Consider the following 21,468-nt stretch of genomic DNA (forward strand, 5'->3'; position numbering starts at 1 on the left):
CGAGGAACTCGCTTAGGTTCGGTCGTTGGTTAGAAACGCGTCAGATTCGCGACTTTTAATTTCGAATTTTGCGGTCAGAGACATCTTTGCCGAAGAATCGCAAGTAAAACGTCGCGATTCTTCTTTCAATTTGCGATTAGTTTTCTTACGAATAGGTAATTGCGAACACGGGATATTCGTTGACTTCGCGTCCGTCGATACCGATAAATTGATTCGGCAGAGTCGCCGAGACCCGGCGACGATGCGCGGTCGATTTGGAAATATTATACGTTGGGATTTCGATCGAAATTGGCGGACGGTAGGATCGAACGATCCCGATACGGATCGAACGGCTCCGAAAGGGATAAACCGTGTAACGGGATGTTTAACTTTTTGCGAACGAAGGACGTGTGTCGGTGCAGGTAGCAGCACGATTCGCGGTGACAAGCGACGCGTTCGGACCGTTCGTTTCCCATTGAGTATCGTCGTCGATCGTGGTTCACCGGTCACCGTGACGCGCTTTCGAAAGAAGGATCCCACGCGTCGACCGTGATTTATGAATTTTTGTTGACTTTGCTGGAAAGCGTCGATAACGAGCGACGAATCGAGTCAACGACGGCCGACCGTGATGGACGAGGAAGTTCGCGTCCGTCCGAGGGACCGGCGGAGCTCTAAACGCGTTTTTATTTCATTCGCTGCACCGAAAATCCACGGTCGCGTTCCGAAGAAACGTTCGAATTTCCCATAAGATAACCGTACGACGACGAACCATCGACGAGATAAATTCTCGTTCGACGATGGAGAAATTGCCGTTCAACGTCGGCCTTGCGATTTCGAAGAAAAAAAACGTGCAAGGATTTAAAGGCTCGACGCGTTGAACGAGCAAACGGGATAGTATTTCCGAGTTTCCGAGTCGCGTTTCCTCGACGTTACATACGATATTTCCGTCGCAACGGAGCGAACGTTCGCCGATTCGAGAGAACGATATTCTCCCGAGATACGGCACGGCTCGACGGAGTTTTTCGGAACCGTATCGTCGATCGTCGAATCCGAGATCGAGATTCGATCGTCGGCGAAACGAGAAGACGTAAGACGCGGAGGTCGAAGTTCGAGCTCCGTCGCGAATACCCGGTCTCGATACAGTAAGTGGGTACAGCGAACGGCCGGCTCGGCGGCCGTTGCTCGACTTTACCGATGCCCGAAATCTCGATTCGATCGTTGCGCGACTTTCCAATTCCGCGGAAAAATGGGAAACGTAGTACTCCCTTCCGTCGATCGAGCTCCCAATCCCAGCGAAATTATCGAGCAAACACGGCTGCCGGAAATAAGAGCGTAAAGCTCGATAGACGCTCGCAAACGCGGACATTCGAGTCGGTTCGATTCGATTCGATCCGAACGATCCGTTGTCGGGGCTCTTCCGGAAGAATGGCGCACCCGTGTTTCAAAATAGCAGTTTCTCTTCGAAGCTGCAAATACAGGGTGTCCCAAAAATGTCTCGCGATCCGGAAATGTGGGGTTCCTCGGGACATTCGAAGCAACTTTTTCCTTGGCGAAAATGCAATCCGCGGCTTCGTTTACGAGTTATCAACGAAAAACAGCGACCAATCGGAGGCGAGATCGGTTGGCACGCGACGGCCGAGCCAATGGGCGGAACCGGGCTTCGCGCGCTCGTTGGCTCGGCCGCTTCGCGTCTCGATCGAGCTCGTCTTTTATCGGTCAGGGTTTTTCGTTGATAACTCGTAAACGAAGCGGCTGATTGCATTTTCGCTAAGGAAAAAATTACTTCGAACGACCTCGGCAATCCCCCCGCTTCCTAATTGCGGGACATTTTTGGGACACCCTGTACATCTCTGCCGGTGTAACTCGAATGTCCGCAGCGAGCAACGACGCGAGATCAAGATCGAGATCGAGATCGCCCGCGGATGAAACCGCATTCGGTGTGCCAGGCATCTCGAGAGAGTTTACCGGAGCGATGCTAACTTGTGATTTTGTCTTTTGCAGTGTCTATTACGACCCATTCCTAGCAGCACACGCGGCGACACAGGATCCGAACTACAGGCTGCAGGTGAGGCACAGGCAACGATTCGCGCCGATTTTCCGACGGAAATTGTCGCTCGCGCTCTGTTTCCGGCGGTACGTCGGCGGTTCGTCGGCAGTTCGTCGGCGAGCGCCGACGAATGAGTTTTTAATTAAATCGAGCGACGCCTCGGGCTCGATTGAAACGTCAGCGCGGTTAATCGATCACCTTTCGGACGACGCCGCCGATAGATTATTGGAAATTAATTGACAAACGAGCCCGCGCGTCGATCTCCATCGATCTCGTTAAAGAAAATTACAGCCGGCGCCTCGAAAAATCAAGTCGGCCTCGAATTTTCTGCCTCGGGTTTCGGTCGGAACGTCGCGAAATCGAATCGGGGAACGAAACGGATTATTCGAGTTCCGAGCGACCGACAGGCTCGATTCCATATTTTTTCGTCGCGCGCGTCGAGGAATTTCACGATTCTCTCCTCTCTGCGAGGAGAGAACGAAAGTCGGGTGTTTCCGTCGAAACGATCCGCGCGGAACGGAAACGGTCCTCGAGGAAACGCGATCGAGATACTCGAAACAGAAAGTTCATTGTTGTCGGTTAAATGCCGGGGACCGAGGATCGATGCGCGGAATCGAGGCGCGGACTCTCGCCGATCGGCCCGGGAACAGAGCGCGTTTCGACGAACGCGAAAGACGAAAGATAAAAGAAAAGTAGAAAAAGAATAAGAAAAAAAGAAGGAAAACTAGAACAGAGAGGAAAGAAGGCACGGAAATATTGACCGAAGTTCTGCAATTGTTCCGGACCCGTTTAGCTGGAATGGCCTCAAGCAACAGCTGACGTTAGTTGACACGTTTTGCCAGGCTTGCACACACGTGGAAACGCAGCGAAACCGATAACAATTACGCCGTTCCTATCTCGTTCTCCGCGTTCTTTCATCTACCTCTACATCGGCCTCTCTCGCCCGTTTTTTCCGGCTGCCTTTCACCCGCTATCTTTCCATTTCTGTCTCTCTGCTCTTCTCTTCTCTTCTCTTCTCTTCTCTTCTCTTGTCCTCGAGATTCGAGCGAGATATTCTTGTTCGCGCGAAAAATGGAAAAGCCGTTCGAGAATTTGTTCAGGGTGTTCCAACGATCGCATCGTTGTGGGGGCGATTTCTTGCTCGATAAAACGGAACGTGGAAAAGTTGTCGAAGACTGAACGGACGCGTCGAAGTAACCCTCGTCTCTAAAATCGTAGAAAAAGATGATCTAAATTCGAATTTTGCGCGGAAATCCACACCGTGAACCGTGAGCCGTAAATTGTAAATTGAAAACGTTGCTTCGCCGAAAGAAAGACGGTTCTCGTAGAAACAACGGTCGTGGAATATTTTCGAGCGTGCCAGGGGAACGCGACGAAACCTTTGATGTCGCGAAACGACTCTTGGATCACCCTGTATCCGGGTCGTTTCACTAAACTCTGTTGCCAGGAATATCTCCTCGAGGGTATTCCGCAGCGAGAGCAAACAGCTCCGGGGTTCGCGCGGGAATAACATTGTCCTGTCGTCGCCGGCACGGCGAAGCGTGGACAATCAAATATTTCGGGTGACAAAGTTAAGTGAGACAGCCCCGATAAAAGCGGCCGAGGGACGGACGAAAAATCGGAAAAATACAGTCGCAGGAAACGGGCAACGACAGCTATCATTTTCGGGCTTGCTCCGACAGATCGTTTCGCGGCAGCGCGCTCGGTACCGCCGAGCGGAATGAAAATTAATTTCGCGCAACGCGTTCATTTTGCAAACTCTGCGTCCTCGTCCAACATCCTCCCTTCCTCCCCCCCCCCTCTCTCTCTCTCTCTCTCTCTCTCTTTCTCACTCTCTCTCTCTCTCTCTCGCAACGCACAGTTACGAAAATCCCGACGGCGAATGAAATGCCCGGGAAAAAAATGTGTTCACCCCCGAACGAATTTCAGGCTTTGCTGCGAACTCGCGCTTTTTTTCGTTTCATCGGCAAGGGGGAGGGAGATGGGGAGAGGAGAAGAGAGTGTCACAGTTCGCGAACGATCGCGGTTCGTTCGCTCTCGCGGCGAACGAGCCCACTTTTTCGAGTTCTCGCTGTCTTCGTTGACGCGTTCGCATTATCGATACGTACCCAAGAATTTTGCAATTTCCAGCAAATCGCGTAATTCTTTGGAAAACAGCGTTCGAAAAGCGATCGAACGAGTCGAAGCGGAGCACCGCGATCGATTTATCCTCGAACCGTGCACCCTTTCAACAAGGGACGTTTTTCGTCTCGCTACGAGGAAAGCCATCCTCGTCCGGGCGCATCGATCGTTAACGAAACAGTCGCGAGTCGACCCTGGGAAGACCGAAGTTTGCACGCGGTAGATCGAAAGAAATCTTTTTTGGAAATTTCTGCCACGAGGGAGACGGCTCGTTTCCTTCGAACGACGATCTTGGTCTTGTCTAGAAATTCGAACGAACGAATCGTGCCGAGAAACGTCCCTCGACCTTACAGATGAAACGCGGCGCTCGACCGCGTCACGAGTCGCGGCATCTTGTTGCATCTTGTCGCCTAATTTCTCCATTCGTCTCGTCTCTCATCGACCATCGTTTCGCTCGCCCCGATCGTCCGGGATCCGTTCCGGTAAAGCGGGGGACAGAAAAGCCCGTCGACGCGTCGCGAAACACCGACCCCCCGCCTCCTGGCCCACAAACTTCTTTTCAGGTTTGCCGTTTGTGTTTCAGGCTAAAGCGCCCGCCCTGGAGGTACGAATTTTAAGGGTCCGCCCGTGAACGTTTCTTCGCCCGTTGTTTGTCTGTTACTTCTTTGGTTTTTTCTCTCTGCTCTCACGTATCAAGCCCCCACCCACCCGTTTGACTTCTCTCTCTCTCTCTCTCTCTCTCTCTCTCTCTTTTTCCCCCGCCCCTATTCTCCTGGTTTTTCGTTTGGACGCCGCGACGCGCCGGTCAGGAGTGCTCACCGATCGTCGGAGACTACGCGTTTCGTCCCTTCCGTAGTTCTATGGTGTCCCATCCTCCGTTCCACCTGCTGCTTCGCGCGAGGAAACACGATTCTTAGACTCGGCGACCGCGCGAGAACGTTCGTTTCGTCGATCATCTTTTCCGATTCCCCTTTCTTTTCTCGCTTTCCTCCCTCGAGTGTGCGACGCCTCGTTTTTCTCCCTCACGGTGTAATTATCCGCATGCGAACAACCTCTCCCGTAGCGTTTGGTTTTCCAGTACGTTTACAGAGTGTGTTCCCCGTGCCGTTTCGCCGGGGGAGGATTTTTGCTTCCGTAGAGACTCGTGATATTGGATCGACGAAGAACAACTCTCGGCACGAGAACGATCGATGGATTCTTGAACGATAGCTAACCCTTTCGCTGTTCGATGTTCACCACCCCACGTTTCATGGTTTACACGTTTGCCGCGCGAACGCGACCGATACGAAACACTCCCCTCCCCCCACTGCTACCCAATTACTCGATAGCCATCGATTTCTCCCAGCATGATGAATTTTGCAAGCATGTTTTAGTCGAATGTTCCAGCCGACTCGTAGATCACTCGTCCCCGCTCTGTGTACAAAATTTAGTCTCGCTGAGAACTCGCGAGGGATCGCGAACGTCGTCGATGCTGGAGCTACCGTACTACCGGGAACTGGACTCGTGATTTCGATCGCGACGAGATGCGCAAAGACTGCCACCTTGTTTCGCTAAATCGCACTGATATCGTGCTTCGAAAGCAGCCGCGATACACCTAGCTTCGGCGACTTGTAGATTCGAGACGAAAGTACGTCGATACGTTGTTCCGCGTTTGCCTTCGTTGCAATCGATTCGGGACCGGAATCGCGCTTCTTTCGAAAGGAGAAGCGATCGTCGCGCGATACGGTAGTTCCAGCGAAGAAATCGGTTCGTCGATCGAATCGTGCTCTTCCGGGCAGCGAAGGGGTTAAATACGAAGATCCTCCGATGGAGGACCGCCGATCACCGACGCGCGCGGTCGGTATCGTTGATAAACGATAACGCGAAGCGACTCGATGCGACGCGACGCGACGCGACGCGGCACCAGAATGGAGATTACTACCGTCGGAAGTTGTTCGCGTTCCAACTCCCCGTCCTCCTCCATTATCGCGAGGATCCCGCAAGTTTCCAGCTCGAAACAAAGATTGAAATTGGTGAGCACTCCGCGGACCGGGCGAGTATTTTAGAAAGTGTTCTTTAGCTAGTTTAGAGTTGCTGCGAATTCAACCTCGACCACCCCCGTCTCCGCGCCCCTACATCCAGACGTCGGATTCACCCTCGCCGGAATTAGTTCTGCCAGCGAGTTAATCGAGACCGTCCTCGGCTTCGCCCGTACCGCACCGGCCTCCGATCCGACCCCCGAACCAGCCCCGTGTACCCCCGACATTCCCATGGTCCGGTTCTCGCGAGGGCCGACGCTCGCTTTTGACGAAAACCCGAGCGGAAGTAGTCCCTGCTGGAATTCCGGGTCTCGAGCGTTCGACGACACGCCCCCCGAGCACCCGAACCAACCCTCTCCGCGAGCGAACGGCTTCGCCGAATGAATTTCATCGCGATTTCGATGCCCCGGGCGACGCGACGCGACGCGACGCGGTCGGACGAATAGACGTTCCACGCGGAGGGAGAAAAAAACTCGCGTCAAACCGGAACGAAGATTAACGAACAGAACATTAATTTCTCCGAGTTTCATCGTGAAACGAGCAAAATTCAAAATCCGACGGCCAATTTCTCGATACGGTCTCCAACGTTTCCCAAGCGTCTTCGACAGTTTTTACACGGAACAAGATTCTCGTACATTTTTACGCGAAACGAAGATTTTTCCCACGGTAAGAGGAATCGTTCGAACGATTAGAAATTCCATTTTAGATTCGTAGAAAGACCGCGGAAGTATCGCGGAGGACGCGTCGAGAGCGCAAAGCCCGCGCGTTGAACGTAGACGCTCGGTAGAACGAGAGTTTCGCCGCGGTTGAAATTCTGCCCCGGCCCCGAAGCATGATCTTAGCGAGAAGGTTTTCGATGTTTGCGGATGCTGCGCGGTTGCTTCGAGCATCGAATGCGTCGCCACCTTAGAAACTCTCCACCCTTAGTCTCCGTCGATCTCGCGCGTCGTGTACATATACATGCACGTTTAAATAGGCAGCCTATACGGCCAACTCGAACTCGAAGATTTCGACGGGTGTTCGATCGTCGAACGCGACGAGGCGCGCGTGGGAGGCGCGTCTCGTTTCGTTCGGATCGCTCGAGGATCCGTTCGAGGCTCGTCCGATCGTACGGTTTTTTAGACGACGCTTCAGAAGGAAGATGCAAAATTTCGTCGAGGTTGAATTATCGCGAAGACGCCGTTTCGCGAACCCGCGATCGAATGCTCCGCCGCTTTCCTCGAAACAAAGGGGCAAGAAGATACAGCTTCGCCGTTCGGGACAGCCGAAACGCGATCGTTTTTCGAAGATTTTTTGCCGGGAAACTGCCGGAGCTATCGAAACGAAACTTGGCACGATCGTTGGCCCCGTCTCGCGCCGCGCTCTCAATTTTTTCGCGGCCGAATACAACACGGTTTCCGAGCGACGCGACGTCTTTCGGAAACGACCCTCGCGCGCAAAAAACTCGCGCGGAACGGATTCCTGCGAGAATCGTGTCCTTTAAATTCTTATCCGTGCGCGTAAAACTGCGACGGAATCCGTCCAACGATATCGAAGAAGTCTCGACGATCGAATATCCAGGAGATGATCCGGGTGCGAAAAAATACTCGTAAAAATGTGTTCTCGGGTGGCCGAGCTACTCGAACGCGAGGGGCGTTGGAAAAGTCGCGGACCGTGGAACAGAGGGCGAACGCGGTTCTCGACAGAGGGTGCGATCCCGCCTCGTAAATTTACGACGTCGGCACGTGCGTCGCATCGCGACCGCGGAATTTTCGCGGTTAATTTCCGCCGAGGCGGCGTTTTGGCCACCTTCCGGCCACCTTCCGGTCCCTCCCGGCCCGCGTCCGCGGTCTCTCGTGCAACCGGACCCGCCGCGCCGGGATCTTCCCGCTCGCCGAAGGATTTACGACCTTGCAGGGTGCACGGTCGGCCGCCGCCCGACCTGTAAACCTTTCATAAATCAACGTCGCGTCATTTCGCGTGTCCGACAGCTTCATTCCGGGAGTACTTCGCCGCGAGCGCTCGTCTTCGACGTTCCTCGTTAACGACTCGCGACTCTCCTCGTCTCCCTGCCCCTCTCGCTCTCGTTCGCGACGCTGGACCAGGATTTTTCTTTCCCGCGCGACGATCGGTAATAAAGGCGGGATCGGGCGTCGGTTCGAACCCACGTGGCTCGACAGCTTCGAACGGGAACGGGGCAAAAACGAACCGTCGACGATGGCTAGTTTTCGAGACTTTTCGCGTACCGAGACGATACGCGCGGGACATCGTCCGATTCGGAGACGACGTTTGGTAGAGGGAAAACCGATAGAGAAACAGCTCGGAGACACTGCGCGATAACATCGCGCAATTATTAAAAGGAAAGAGCATCGAACCGGGAAAATATCGAGCACGGCGAACGGATACGCGTGTACGATTCATACGTTCGCGTTCGATTTGCAAGAACAATATTAAATCGTTCGTACCGATGTAATCCTCTCGCGGCGGAAAATCTCCGTTTCTCGAATGAAAATAACGTTCGCCGTTCCACCGCGATAGCAACGCCTTCGGAGAATATATTTCCCAAAACGAATTTCGCTCGACCAGTTTCGTGGGAGTTTTAATTTGCCATTCTAACTACAAGTTCCGAACGAGCGGAGCTGTCGAAGACGAAGCACCCCGGTAGGGAAAATGGCTGCTGCCGCGGTCGGACAATTTATGCGCATATTTTTATTCGAAGTTTAAGGAGAGCTTCTCGGAAGATCCTCCTACGGGACGCGTATTCTCGAAGCAGGAATTTTCACGATGAATCTTGCACCGTATAATTTATTCCTCGATCGTTGCTACATCGAAATTGTCCGAAACGACCGTCGAAGACCAATCGTCGAAGCCGCCCAACCTTTGCGCGATGAAATTCGTAGGTTCGATATTTAAAAGTCCTCGTATAAATCGATGCGGCGACGTTGAAAAATTGCAAGCCCAATTTTCTGGTATTTTAGATTCGAGATCGATCGAATCAAGTATCGCGCGAGGCACTAGCGTTTAAATATTCAACGGAACCTGCGCTGGCTCGAATTTCTCCGTCCGAATTTCGCGGCCCCGCGTATTCCGAATCGTCGCGTATTCCGCGCTCCGACGAATTCGGCCGCTTAATATTTATTTTAACGGCGGTCCTCGCGCCGGGGATGCTGCAAAAATATCCGACCGCTCGAACGGGGGTTGCGTTGGTCCAGCGTTCGTTCAATCATCTTCTTCGTTTCCAAAAGTTCCGCGAATTTCTCCGTCGTTTCTCACGATCCGAACGACCGTCGAGACTGCCCGAAACGTCGACGCGACGAGATTCTGCCGACAAACCGACCGTTCGATGTCCCCGATCAACGCGAAAAAAAAATATATTTTCCGAAAGCGAGCGTGCCAACCCGATAGCGATGAATAAACGAAAGCACGTAAGCAGATGGTTAGAGATAAATCGAGAGCGCCGCGGAAGATCAGCGTCGGTAATAAATTATCTCGGCGAAGAGCGAACTCGCGAGGGACGAGTAAGGTAGTTATTTATGGGTGAACCTAACGTAGGATGAACACGATAGTCTTCGCGGAATTCCGGAAGAACGCGTAACGAGTGCTCTCAATATTTAATTCGCTTCGGATTACTGGGCAGCTTTTATAGATATTTAACGTTCGACCGCACAATTTTACTTCGTCGATATTCGATGCTCGACTTCGCCTTGCTCCTTTCGGCCGCTTGAAGCCGCTTCGAAGGGCTTTTGCGCCAAGAACTCTTTATCCGCGAATTCGTCTTCGACGATTAGGTTTCGGTGGCGCAGGCTCTCGATTCGAATCGGTTCTCGCGAAGAAAAGAGGAATTATAGCGATCCATTTTCTAGTGAAATATAGGAGCAACAACGTTCCGACGAGTTATTAGGTTCTCGTCTCGCGAAAGTACCGGCAAAATATCGTTAATCTCGACGCATTCGACATCGATTCGATGAAATACGTCTCGCGCCGGAATCGTTCCGCACAGGCATCTCCGTAGAAATTGGCGGCGCTGCGTGGGTCGGTGCAAAAGCCCCGAAGAACGGGCAATAAGTCCCGGGGAGAGCGAGGTCCCGAGGGAAAGGTTAAATAATTTCCTCGCGAAGCCAAACGCGGTCGACGCTCTAGAGGGAGACTCGCTCGACCCAGATTCCCTCGCGAAACATCCGGCGAAAATCGCGAGAACGCGCGAGTCCTTCGTCTCGGAGATCAGCCCGGCACGCGACCCAGAAACTCCGTCCCCCGTTTTTCCGCGATTTCTTTGCCGACTTTGCCCGATCGGCCACCGGAACAACAACCGTCGCGGCAAACTTTCTGGCGCCATCGAACCGGTGTTTTCGCGATCCTCCTCGCCTCTTCGTTACTCGACGACGACGACGACGACGACGACGACGGCGACGGGGGGTGGCGCGACGTCGCGAATTATTATCGAAAGTTCCGCGTCGCTACAAAAGACGCCGTTCGAGCGCGATTTCGAATCGTTCGCGGAAAAATGCAGCACTAAATTTGCCTCGGGAAATCGTCGCTGGACTTATTTTTGGCGGCCGATTTTTTTGCGACTCGGGGTAAACGCGAGGAGTCGCGTGATTTACGAGAACTCCGCTTAATAGGCTGCGGCCGCGCCGGCCGAAGAAACCGTGTCCCCCGCGAACGAATCATTAATCACCCGGCCCGTGAGAAACGCGCATTTGTTCCGGGCCAAGGCGGAGCCGTTGCTCCTCGAAGACGATGCGTCGCGTTTGGCGCGCGCGACGTCCGACGTCCGACGTCCGGTAACGCGTTCGCCGGGCCATTACCGACCCCGGAGAGGGAACTTAGCAGGCCGATTTAATTAGAGGCTCGCGCTCGCGACGGAATTCTATTTATCGTCGGGCTCGAACCCGACGACTTCCTATTTCCAATTAAAATATTCTCAGCCGTTCGGTTTCGCGTTCGCGCGGCTACGCATCCTTTCGTCGGTCGTGCCCGGCCTCGTTATCCCGAAGAGTTTAATTAAAACGTCCCGTGTAGAGGCGCGCCATACGGCATTCGACCGGATAACAGTCTCTTCCCTACGTCCAATTAAAATATTCTAATCTGCTAGCCACGCGAGAACCGGATCGCACTTTTCGTCGGCGACGGCAACGACGCTCGACGCTCGACGCTCGACGATCCCATGGAACGAACAAATGGTCGAAAGAATGAGAGAGGGAGAGAGAGCCCTGGGAAGCTCTGGCTTTCTTTGGTCGTCCACGAGAGTAATGTAATTTCGGGATTACCGTCCCGGGACGCGAGAAGCCGTCTCATAAAACGGGACGAAAGTAAGAGCGGGATTTAATTCCGGTGCGGCTCTCTCTCTCTCTCTCTCTCTCTCTTTCTCGGCAACGGCAGCTTCGATAGGTCAAACGATAATCTCCGAGCGTCCAAAGCTGATCGTGGACCCCTGTGTGCGGGCTCTTCCGGAATGGTATTTCAAAGACTCTCGCGAAACCGCTCGTCGACCTACCCACGAAACGATTTCCGCGTTAACGACCGCTCGATCTTCTCGCCGATCAAATGCTGCCCGACGCATCGAATTCAACCTTCGATAGCTCCGCGAGACACCTACTCGCGTCAACGTTCGAACTTTGATTCTGCGATTTCGATTCCGTCTCACAAATTACGTCGACGTGTTGTACGTACAATTTCCACGAGGTGGTATAACTCGAACGAGGTATCGCTGTAAATTGAAAATCTTCCACCGCCGCGCCGAAGCGACGCGAAACGCGAAAATCGTTCTCTACGCCAAAATCCCGCGTTTTCCGAGCAAACAATGCGACGTATCTTTATCGGGCTGTGTGCAACGACGCTCCCCCCACCCCCCACCCTCTAAGAAACTATCGCGAACAGCGCGAACGTTATTTCGCGAAGCGAAGACTGTCTCGCGAAGAACGAAACGTTCCATTTCTCTCTTGTTTCCGAACACCGCCCGCCTCTCGAATCGTCGACGACAAAGTCGATCGAGCGAATTTTTTCGGCGAATCCCAATACAATCTCGAACGGCGCGGGGGAAGGTGTCGCGCGACGCGTCGCGTCGTATCCCGTCGAATCGATTTCGCCGAGCAAACGACGCGATCATTTTCCGCGTCGCTCCCTGTACATAAGCCATTCCTCCCGAAGCTTTGACCGAGACGGAAAGCCGTAGCTTCGAGAATCGCACATTTTTAGAACAGTGCTCGAATTACTCGACCGCGTCGCGCGTCGTCGAACCAGCGATTCGGAGGGGTAAGATCGGACGTTTCCGTCGATCGCGGCGGTCGCTGATTCGTCGACGACGCGAAACCGCGCTCGGCAAGGTCCTCGCGCGGAGTCTGCAGCGAGCAAAGGGTCGCGAGCACCCGAGCCCCGACTCCTCCGAGTCGGGGACCGCTCGCGGAGAGATCGAGACCTTGCGGAGAGCTCGCAGCGACCTTGCGGCGCGACCTTGCCGAGCCCGAGGGGACGCGTCAGCGCCGTTTCTCCGCTAGGACACCACCTTCTTCCGGTCTTGGAGCTTGCTCGAGCCTTGCATGGCGGGTCATGGTTCTTGTTTCAGGCCGCGGCAGCAGCAGCTGCAGCGTCACCGTTGCTGAAGACGCCCCTCTCGACGGCGCAGCAGGCCACCTACGCAGCTGCGGCGACCTACACGGCAGTGGCTGCGCGCGCATACGGCGCAGCTGCAGCTGCGGCACAACCGGTCGCAGGATATGCCGCAGTCGCGGGGTAAGCGAACGCACACTTTTACACTCGCACGCTTTTACGGTTGCACACTGGCACACTGGCACACTGGCAGCCCCGAGCCCGTGGCCGGTGGCCTACGACGATGTTTGCCAGCCGAACCCCCGACTCCCATTCGTCCTCCCGTTTCAACCCCTTCACGGTCCCGGACCACCCTCGACGCCCCGACACGTATTAACACATTCGCGAGCCCAGACATCCGCCAACTTTCCACTTGTTGACGGTACTTTGGTCAAGAATCCATTGGACGCTCGCCCAGCCTACCCATCGTCTCCCACCGCCGCCTCGGTTTAATTTCGACCCGTGACCAGCCGCTCTTTAGCCCTTGTCTGGCTGCTCGTGCTCGAGCACTCGTGATCGAGGGATCGGTCTGCGGTCGGGGGATGCGTTTCCCGATCGGGGAACGAACGCGTTAGGGTAATCGAATAAATTGATTCTCTCGAGGGTGCTACGCTGTAGACCGTAGACCCCGTAGACCGTAGACCGTAGACCGTAGACCGTAGACCGTAGACCGTAGACCGTAGAGAGTAGAGCGTAGAGGTTCGCTTTTTTGGAGACCGCGGCGATCCTTCGATCTTGTTTTTCAATCCACGCGCGGCTGGTCGCTCCGAAAATTTTGCTCCCGCAAAGTACCGTCTCGCGAACTACCAAAGTACCGGCGGATCTTATCCGCGGAGACCGTGTTTAAAACGATGTACACAAGCAGAATTGTCCTTCCAGACCCCAACGTCGAGGACGTCCTTTGAGAAGTCGCAGATTCTTGGAGACTCTGGTCAAACACGATACTCCTACCGAAAGCACCGATAGTCCCGTCGAAAATCCTTAGAGATACCTCTTGCGTTCGTATCTCCTCTCGTTCGTCCTCTCAAAACACTTTTCCTTATTTAACACATTTTATCGTTCGATCGATCCGCCGAACGAATTTTAATGCTCTGTCGCCTTCATCTTCCAGCTACGGACGCGAGTACGCCGACCCCTACCTTGGACACGGTATCGGACCAGTGGCCGGCTATGGGGTAAACTTTAAATCGCACGATTATTTGAGACGAAATCTTCTTCGACGCGAAGATCCGTTGAATTCTTCGTAGAATCTTCGCGTTAAAGATCTTCCAAAATGATCGACCGTCGTTCGAGAAGGACGCGTCGAGTCGAGAAACGCGTGAAAATCGTTGGAATTTCTGGTGTTCGCAGGCGACGGTGTACAGGGGCAGCTACAACAGGTTCACGCCGTACTAAGAAGCCGTGGCCACGGCGAAGCGCGAGCCTTCCAAGTACACACACCGTTATACTCAGCCACAACATGACCAGAAATCGACACAATCGTCATCGTCGTTCGCCACCGATCACGTAAATCACCCCCACGAAGCGAATACGCCTGGATCCTCCGTGCACGCTGACGCTGAAGCCTCTTAGGACCGAGTTTCTAGAACTCTCTCGTCGACGACGAAGGAGGACGGTCGCCTATATATCGATCGAGCAGAGAAGCAAACGGACGCGCCTCGTTTCGATTTTTTTTGAAAACGCGAATTCCCGCGAGTCCCCGACGATCGCGAAACCGATGCAACCGACGCCGCGTCGCCGATCCGAGAACCGAAGAAGGAAGCCGGATGAAAATATCGGAAGAAAAATTCGAGGTAATCGGAGGCCGGAGACGAGCCTTCGCGAGTTTGCTCCGGTTCGATCCGAGGACGAAGGTCCGTCGCGTCGAACCTTCTCCGATCGATAACCGGCCGACGGAGGCACCGGCACCGGCACCGGCATCGGGAAAATTGACGAACCGAATTACCGGACGGGAGAAGGAAAGGGAAAGGGTTAGGGAAAACGCGGATCGTCGGAAAATAGGCGGAAAGTATCTGGAACGCGTCGCGGGTCCGAAACCGATAGCCATTCGTGCACGAGGCCGATGCGCCGACGCGCGCGCGTACATACGCGTCTCTCTGGAAATCGGTTGCAATCGCGCGAGCGAAGTTTGTTTTAATAGCCGGCTTTTTAACGGCGATTTTTATCTTTTATTGTAATTGTACGATAGATACTCTCGTTTTTTTCGATTCTATCGTCGGAAAAAACGGCGACCAATGAATTTTGTATATAATTCGTTTTCCGGGTGATTTTCTTTCGTAGATTCGGATCGGTAGCATTTTATGATTCTTTTTTTCCTTTTCGTATTTTCCATCGTTTCGTCGCCTTTCGAGATTCTGCCGCGGTAATGGCTGTCGGTCGGTGATCCGAAAATCGAAGACCATCGAGACGAGATCGTTTCGAGGTAGCGCTCTGGCTCGGCGGTAGCGAACGGAGAACGCGAGAGAACGGAGGAAAGCGGTGGAGCAACGGTCCTATCGCGACAGGGTTTTTCTATGCCAAATACCGGGTGAACGATGGAATAGAAAATCGTCTTTGGAACGCCGTTGATTCTGCTCCGAACAGGGTCTAGTCAAAACGGAAAGCAATCTCTACCGACTTCCGAGACTACTAACCGAACCTTTTATTTTTTTTCCCTCGAATACTCACTGTCTCGTTCGAGATCGCGACCGGCCGTCGCTGCTCCACGGACCTCGACGATTCGCTTCGTCGAGGGCTCCGCGAGCGAACGAACGCGTCGGAGACCGAACGAGACGCTCCAGCTCTCTTATCTCGTCGCTCTTTGTCGGAAGAACTGAAAACGACGTTGGTGGAAAGATTCGACCGTTTTAACCTCGACCGCTCCCCCGATTCTTCGCCGCGTTGATCTTCAACGTCGGCTTTAGCTACCGGCGAGGAGGATTTTCCAATCGATCGTTCGATAGCAACTTCGTTTAATAATTTCATATTTTTATCGATTTCGTGTTATCCTCCAACGAAAATGTACAAAAAATTTCAAGCATATATCGAAAGTACCTGCTCGGGTGCTCGGGTGCTCGGGTGTTGACGCACAAGCGTCGAACTCCTTCTCGTTCGAAAGTCCCGTGAGCGACTTCCGATAGCTAAAGCATTTGACACGCTCGCCGTCGCGTTAATCGCCTTACGAGTAAAGCGAATCAAATTCTCGCTGGTAGATTTTATCGATCATCGTTTACCTACCTTTCGTTTGCCAACGAAAGCAAATTTTCGTTCCTCCGTCGACGATCGCACGATTCGAAATTCAACGAAATTGTCGTATCAGCATCGATCGTCTTGTTCCTTCTTTTGGATTTTCGCGAACCACAAACGCGTCTCGATTTTGCAGAATCTTTGGAACGAACGCGAGGGCGAGCGTGTTCGTCGACTCGAGAGAGGAATCGTTTTAGAATCATTCTGATATCGTTTCGAAATCATTTTGAAATCGTTTAACAATCATTGGCAGCCCACCACCGCGTTAGTTTAACCCTGTCCTGTCGCGATCAGTTCAGCGATGGGAATCCGACGCGAGTCGAGAAGCGATCAAATAGTCTCTCTATGTTCCCCCGAGTAATCATTAATCTCGACGTTTCATTTGTTGTTCACGCCTTGTTCTTCCATCGCACTCGGTTCTCGCGTTAAGGTGTCGAGCTCCGAAAGATAGCTTCTCACCGCCGAGACTTCGATCGAGTTCCTCGATTCGGCAACCGCGTTCTCGAACACCGATATTCCCCATCAACGCATTCTTATCGATCGAATCGAAGACGAACCTTACACGTACGCGCGCAAACGCACACACACACACACACACACACACACAAACACACTCTCACTCACACGTGTATACATACAAACTGTCAGACATGCAAACAAGTACATACATAGACAGATTTACACACGCATAGAGTACTCCTTTGCGGGGGCAAAACGCGAGAGGGAAATGGTACGCACACTGAGCCGAGTGAGTGTGATAATCCCTGTTAAATTCTAGTTAAGTGGAGATTTATCGTAATAAAAATAAATAAATGAGTAAATAAATAAATAAATGAATAGATATGTGTGTATATATATATACATATTCATACACACATATATATATATATATATATATATATACATACACATATATATATTCATGTATATGTAGGTAAGCCGTGTTGCGTGACTCGATGTAAAAGCGTAAATGGGCAACGTTGCGAGTGATGTCCGAATGAACGAATAGTACGGCAGAAAAGAAAGTTAGGCGAGAGAGAGAAAAGGAAGCAACAAATCGCGCGCGTGCAAATATAGAACGAAACGAGACAAGTAAAGGGGGATATATTACAAAACTACGCAGAGTCATGTGAAATAGCCAAATATGACAAAGACGTTCTTTTTCCTTTTTCATTTTCTGTCTCTCTTTTCCTTCCTAGCCCTCCCCTCCCCCCTCTCACGCTCCACTATATCTCTCTAACCGCATCTCTGTCCGACACGACCGTTTTTCCGTCTTTCCCCGCTCTATTTTGTTTTTTGTCTCTGTCCCTTCGATCATTCGTTTGTTCGCGTTTATTTTCTACATAGAGGAGAGCGCGTCGGGTAGTTCTGCCGTCGGCTACGTTTTATATTTACGTTTCTCTCGAATCTAATCGATCGATAGGCGATAGGTAATCTAGGCTGTAGGCTACGTAGGCGGGGGTCGTTCTTCTCGTCGAGGGACATGGCCGTGATCGAACAAAAGTTACAAACCATACTCTCGTTGTCTATCTTTCGTGTCGCGAGCGTTATCGGTACGTGTAAATACGACAAAGAAAAAGAAATTAGAGGCACGACCGTGTCGACTAAGATCGGATCGTTGAGCACAAAGAAGAAGGAGGAGGAGGAGGAGGAGGAGGAGGAGAAGAAGAAGAGAAGGAGGAATAAGTAGCCGAAGAAAAAAAAGAATACGCTACGAAGACTAGAAGAAGAAGAAGAATCGCCGGGGAAATTCGGCGCATCCGGCGCGCAAGTTTTGGGGAGAAACTATCGACTTTCGAGCAGAACTCCGAAGTAAAAGATACACCGCGTACTCACACATGATTCTTGTAAACGTTGAATTAACGAGCGTAGATTTTAAATGAGACTACAAATTGGTAAATGCTAGTGATACGAGAACCGAGAGTGTAGTCGCGAGGCCCCGGTCCGGGAAGGAAACGGTCGGGAATGGTCGGGAATGGTCGGAAATGGCCAGAAATGGTTCGCTTTCTCGAAAGATTGGCCGTTTCCTTACGGACCTGCCACGGCCGTTCCTCGGCGAAACAGGGACGTTCGTAATCGTTGCTCGCGAGTCTCTCGAAGATCCGGATACGCTCGAGAAACGATCGACGTTTAGGGGAGATATCGGACGATCGTCCGTTCTCCGGAGGGACGCGTGGCAGGCCGGGTGGCCCGACCGCGAGACACGTTCTATCCCTGTATATTGTACACTGTAATTACAATTTATACTTACTCGTAATCGATACCTTTATCGGTAGGCTATTACTATACTAGTGGCTAGCGTAAGGTAAAGCTCAAATTCTAGGCGAGACTCAATCGTCTTCGCGTCTTATTCTTCGTCACGAGTGCACAACTCCCTCGAAAATCCCCCATGAAAATACCACCCACCCCCCGTACGTCACCAGCCGATCCTTCTTCTTGTTCTTCGTCGGCCGTATTTTTATCACGCAGGCCTATCGCACACCTCGATATTACGTATCGTCGATGGATTCCCGGCTCTCGTGGCTCTCCCGGCTGCTACCCTTTTTCCTGTTTCTTTTCTTCGCGATTCGAAGGTCGCGTCGCCGCGTTACAAGGGAGATGCCCTCGCGACCTCGCTAAATTGCCGATAACAAAACTGTACGTCGAAGCGGCCTCGGCCACCGAGTCTCGAATTTTAGAACGTATAACCGTTTCTGTAAAGATTATTCGAATCGTAATTTAACGATAGTTCAGTTTGTACGCGGGGTTGAACGCTCCGGGGACGAACGCTCCGCCGCGTGGATCTTTTCGAAAGTAAATCGGTTCGCTCGTCGCGACGAAGCGAACGATAATTACATTTTAAAGAATCGCGTATTTGCCGCTGCCGAGAACGCTTTACGCGTCGATGCGTAAACTTGCGTCGAAAGCGTAAAATATTCAACTACTAAAAGCGATATAAAGCTTTTCTCAAATTTCTCCGTTAGGTTTCTCGAGACGTTTCGAAAGTAAGAAGAATTAAAACGCGAGCTCTACGACGTTCTCTTTCGAAAAGAAACCACCGATTATGGCGCGCGCCGCGCGTTCACCCCCCGATTCACGCCCCGTGCTCTTTCCGAGCAGAGGAATATCGGAATATGTAACCAATCGAATTGCTGTATAAAAAAAGGCCCCGCGGATTAGGTCTAGCCGGGGGCGGACGGATTAGGGTAGCATCCGTCCCCGGAAGTTGTCTCGACGCTAGGAACGCCGATCTTAGTCCTCTTATACTCTAACGAATCCGCGTACGGAAGAATAATGTAACCGCGCGCGTTGACAAAAGTAGAATCTCGGAGCCCGAGTTTGTAACGCTAGATGCGCCGACGAAAATACTACGGTTTCTTAATTTGCCGAAATAATACTCGACTCCTCCCATAGAGCCCCGATAATACTCTTAGAACAGTTGTTCCCGATCCATCGGGATCTTGTTTCGAATCGTTCAAAAAAAAACTATTTGTCGCGATTATCGAATCGTTGGTCGACGAGGTACCAAAAAATGGTCGACGACCGCTTCGACGGGACCCCGTACAAGAACGCCCCAGGGGAGCAAGAAGAACGCGTACTCCTCCTCGGTTCCCATCCCCCATCCATCTTGGTTCCACCGTACGCCCGATTCCGAGCAGCTCTAGCGGGAATAATCGCAGTGTAAAATAAACCAAGAGATGATACGATGATACGCACCGTAACGTTATACATATATAAATATTATTGATATAATAATACAATTAATGATTATGAGGCAGTAAAAGGGATTTAAACAACAAAAAAAAAAAGAAGAATTAAGATACAATTAAGAAAAATAAAGAAGAAGAAACGGAAGCGGATCTAGACGAGGAAAAATACAATGACTAAACGTAACGACACATCTAACGAGCAACATATCCTAGCGTACTAGGCGGGGAAGAGGCGTACGCTCGAGATCCTCGTCGCGGACTCGTCGCCGAAAGCGTCTTTTCTCTTCTTACCGTCTCTAATCTCTCTATCTCTGTCTCTCTCTCTCTCCCTCTAGCTATCTCTGTCTATGTTTCTCGCGAACGCACACTTCCGGACGAGGAGAAAGGCCTCGCGGAAGACGAGTCCGCTTCGCGCGGGATCTCGAGAACGACGCGCGCCGAGCCCCAAAAATCTTTTCTTTCCTCGAATTACGAGAGCGGGAAGGGGTGGCGAAGCGATACTAAAAATAAGGGATGTTCCACGACATTAGGGCATCGAAGTAAAATTAAGTCGAACGTCGCAGCGGTGCGCGCGCGCGCACGGAAAAGCACGGAAAAGCCCGCGATCGAAGCCGATTCCTCGATCGGATCCGCGATCTTTCGGCCGCTGGCCCGAGGAAGCTTCCTCTTCGCGAGAAAAAACGCAAACTGTACATACATGCTCGAGCAGGCGATATTCTGGCCGGTGTGTCGGTAGGCATTTTGTTTCGAACGCGCGCAGATGGCTGCTTGTCGAATTAGTCGTAGGTATATATAGCCGCGGCCGCGGGATCGTCGGATCTCGAGAGACCTCCGGGAGAATTTCGAGGCTCGAGGGGGATCGAGGGGGCTCGAGAAAAAGATCCTTCGATCGACGGAACAAGCGTCGGGAATAACCAAATAGTAACGATAATAGAGAACGCGGCAAACGATTGCGCGAACGCCGCCGCCGCCGCCACCGCCTGTTTTTCGCTTCCCTCGCAGCGTAGACGGGTTCGCGGGCGGAAACGCTACGGAGCAACGTCGCGATTCGACCTTCGTTTCCGCTCGCGAATCTCTTCCTCGGAAGCCGAGCGGTGCGGAGCGACCGTTCCGCGCAAGAACACGACACGTACACGTACACGACACGCAAACAGGAGGAGACACACGCGGACGCGAACACGGACGCATGGAGGACACACACACACACACACACACACACACTCGTATATACACACACACACGCGAAGCGAAAAAATTTCGACGAGACGAAGAAGAAAACAAAAAAATAATACTAATGATAAACAAAGAAAATTGGGATACCGTGACACGTCAGGTATATAAATGTATGTACGAAAGAACAAGGATACGATCAACTCGAACTTTAGTTGCAAAATAACTGATAGGAGTACACACACGAGGTGTCGTTCAGGAACACCTTTATCATTGTCTGATTTGATGATATTTTGTAAGTCTGGACCAGTTGTTAGGTTCTTATTACTCCCATAGCGACTTCTTATGGCGTATTTTCTCTGTATATTGTCAATGTTTATTATTAAATATTTTTCAAATAAACCGACCGCTCGTTGTCATTGCTATCCCCGACACGCTGTACACGCGCGAGCGGAGAACTTCGAGGAAATAAAATATTGTTCGAAGATCGACATCGCTATAAATAGACCGCGGAGATCCCACCGGCGAGCATCCGATTCGGCCGCGAAACCTTCGACGCTTTTCATTCGGGGAGCTACGCGATACCATGTTCGATTACTTTTTAATTTTTCAAAATTTTCAAAATTTTCAAAATTTTCAAAATTCTATCGCG

The 21,468-nt window shown here is 52.0% G+C and overlaps 1 protein-coding gene across 1 annotated transcript in view; it reads left to right on the top strand.

Moving 5' to 3' along the window:
* LOC117217980 (uncharacterized) overlaps positions 1-21,218 on the top strand; it is a 296,657-nt gene extending 275,439 nt beyond the window's left edge. Inside the window, exons 22-26 of the mRNA XM_076519423.1 lie at positions 1,981-2,044; positions 2,820-2,846; positions 12,710-12,876; positions 13,844-13,907; positions 14,083-21,218. Coding sequence (XP_076375538.1) covers positions 1,981-2,044; positions 2,820-2,846; positions 12,710-12,876; positions 13,844-13,907; positions 14,083-14,127 — 367 coding nt within the window. The 3' untranslated portion in view covers positions 14,128-21,218. The remainder of the gene's footprint in view (positions 1-1,980; positions 2,045-2,819; positions 2,847-12,709; positions 12,877-13,843; positions 13,908-14,082) is intronic.
* The last annotated feature ends 250 nt before the right edge of the window (positions 21,219-21,468 follow it).

Source organism: Megalopta genalis, chromosome 1, assembly GCF_051020955.1.
Source record: "Megalopta genalis isolate 19385.01 chromosome 1, iyMegGena1_principal, whole genome shotgun sequence".
Taxonomy (NCBI): Eukaryota; Metazoa; Arthropoda; class Insecta; order Hymenoptera; family Halictidae; genus Megalopta; species Megalopta genalis.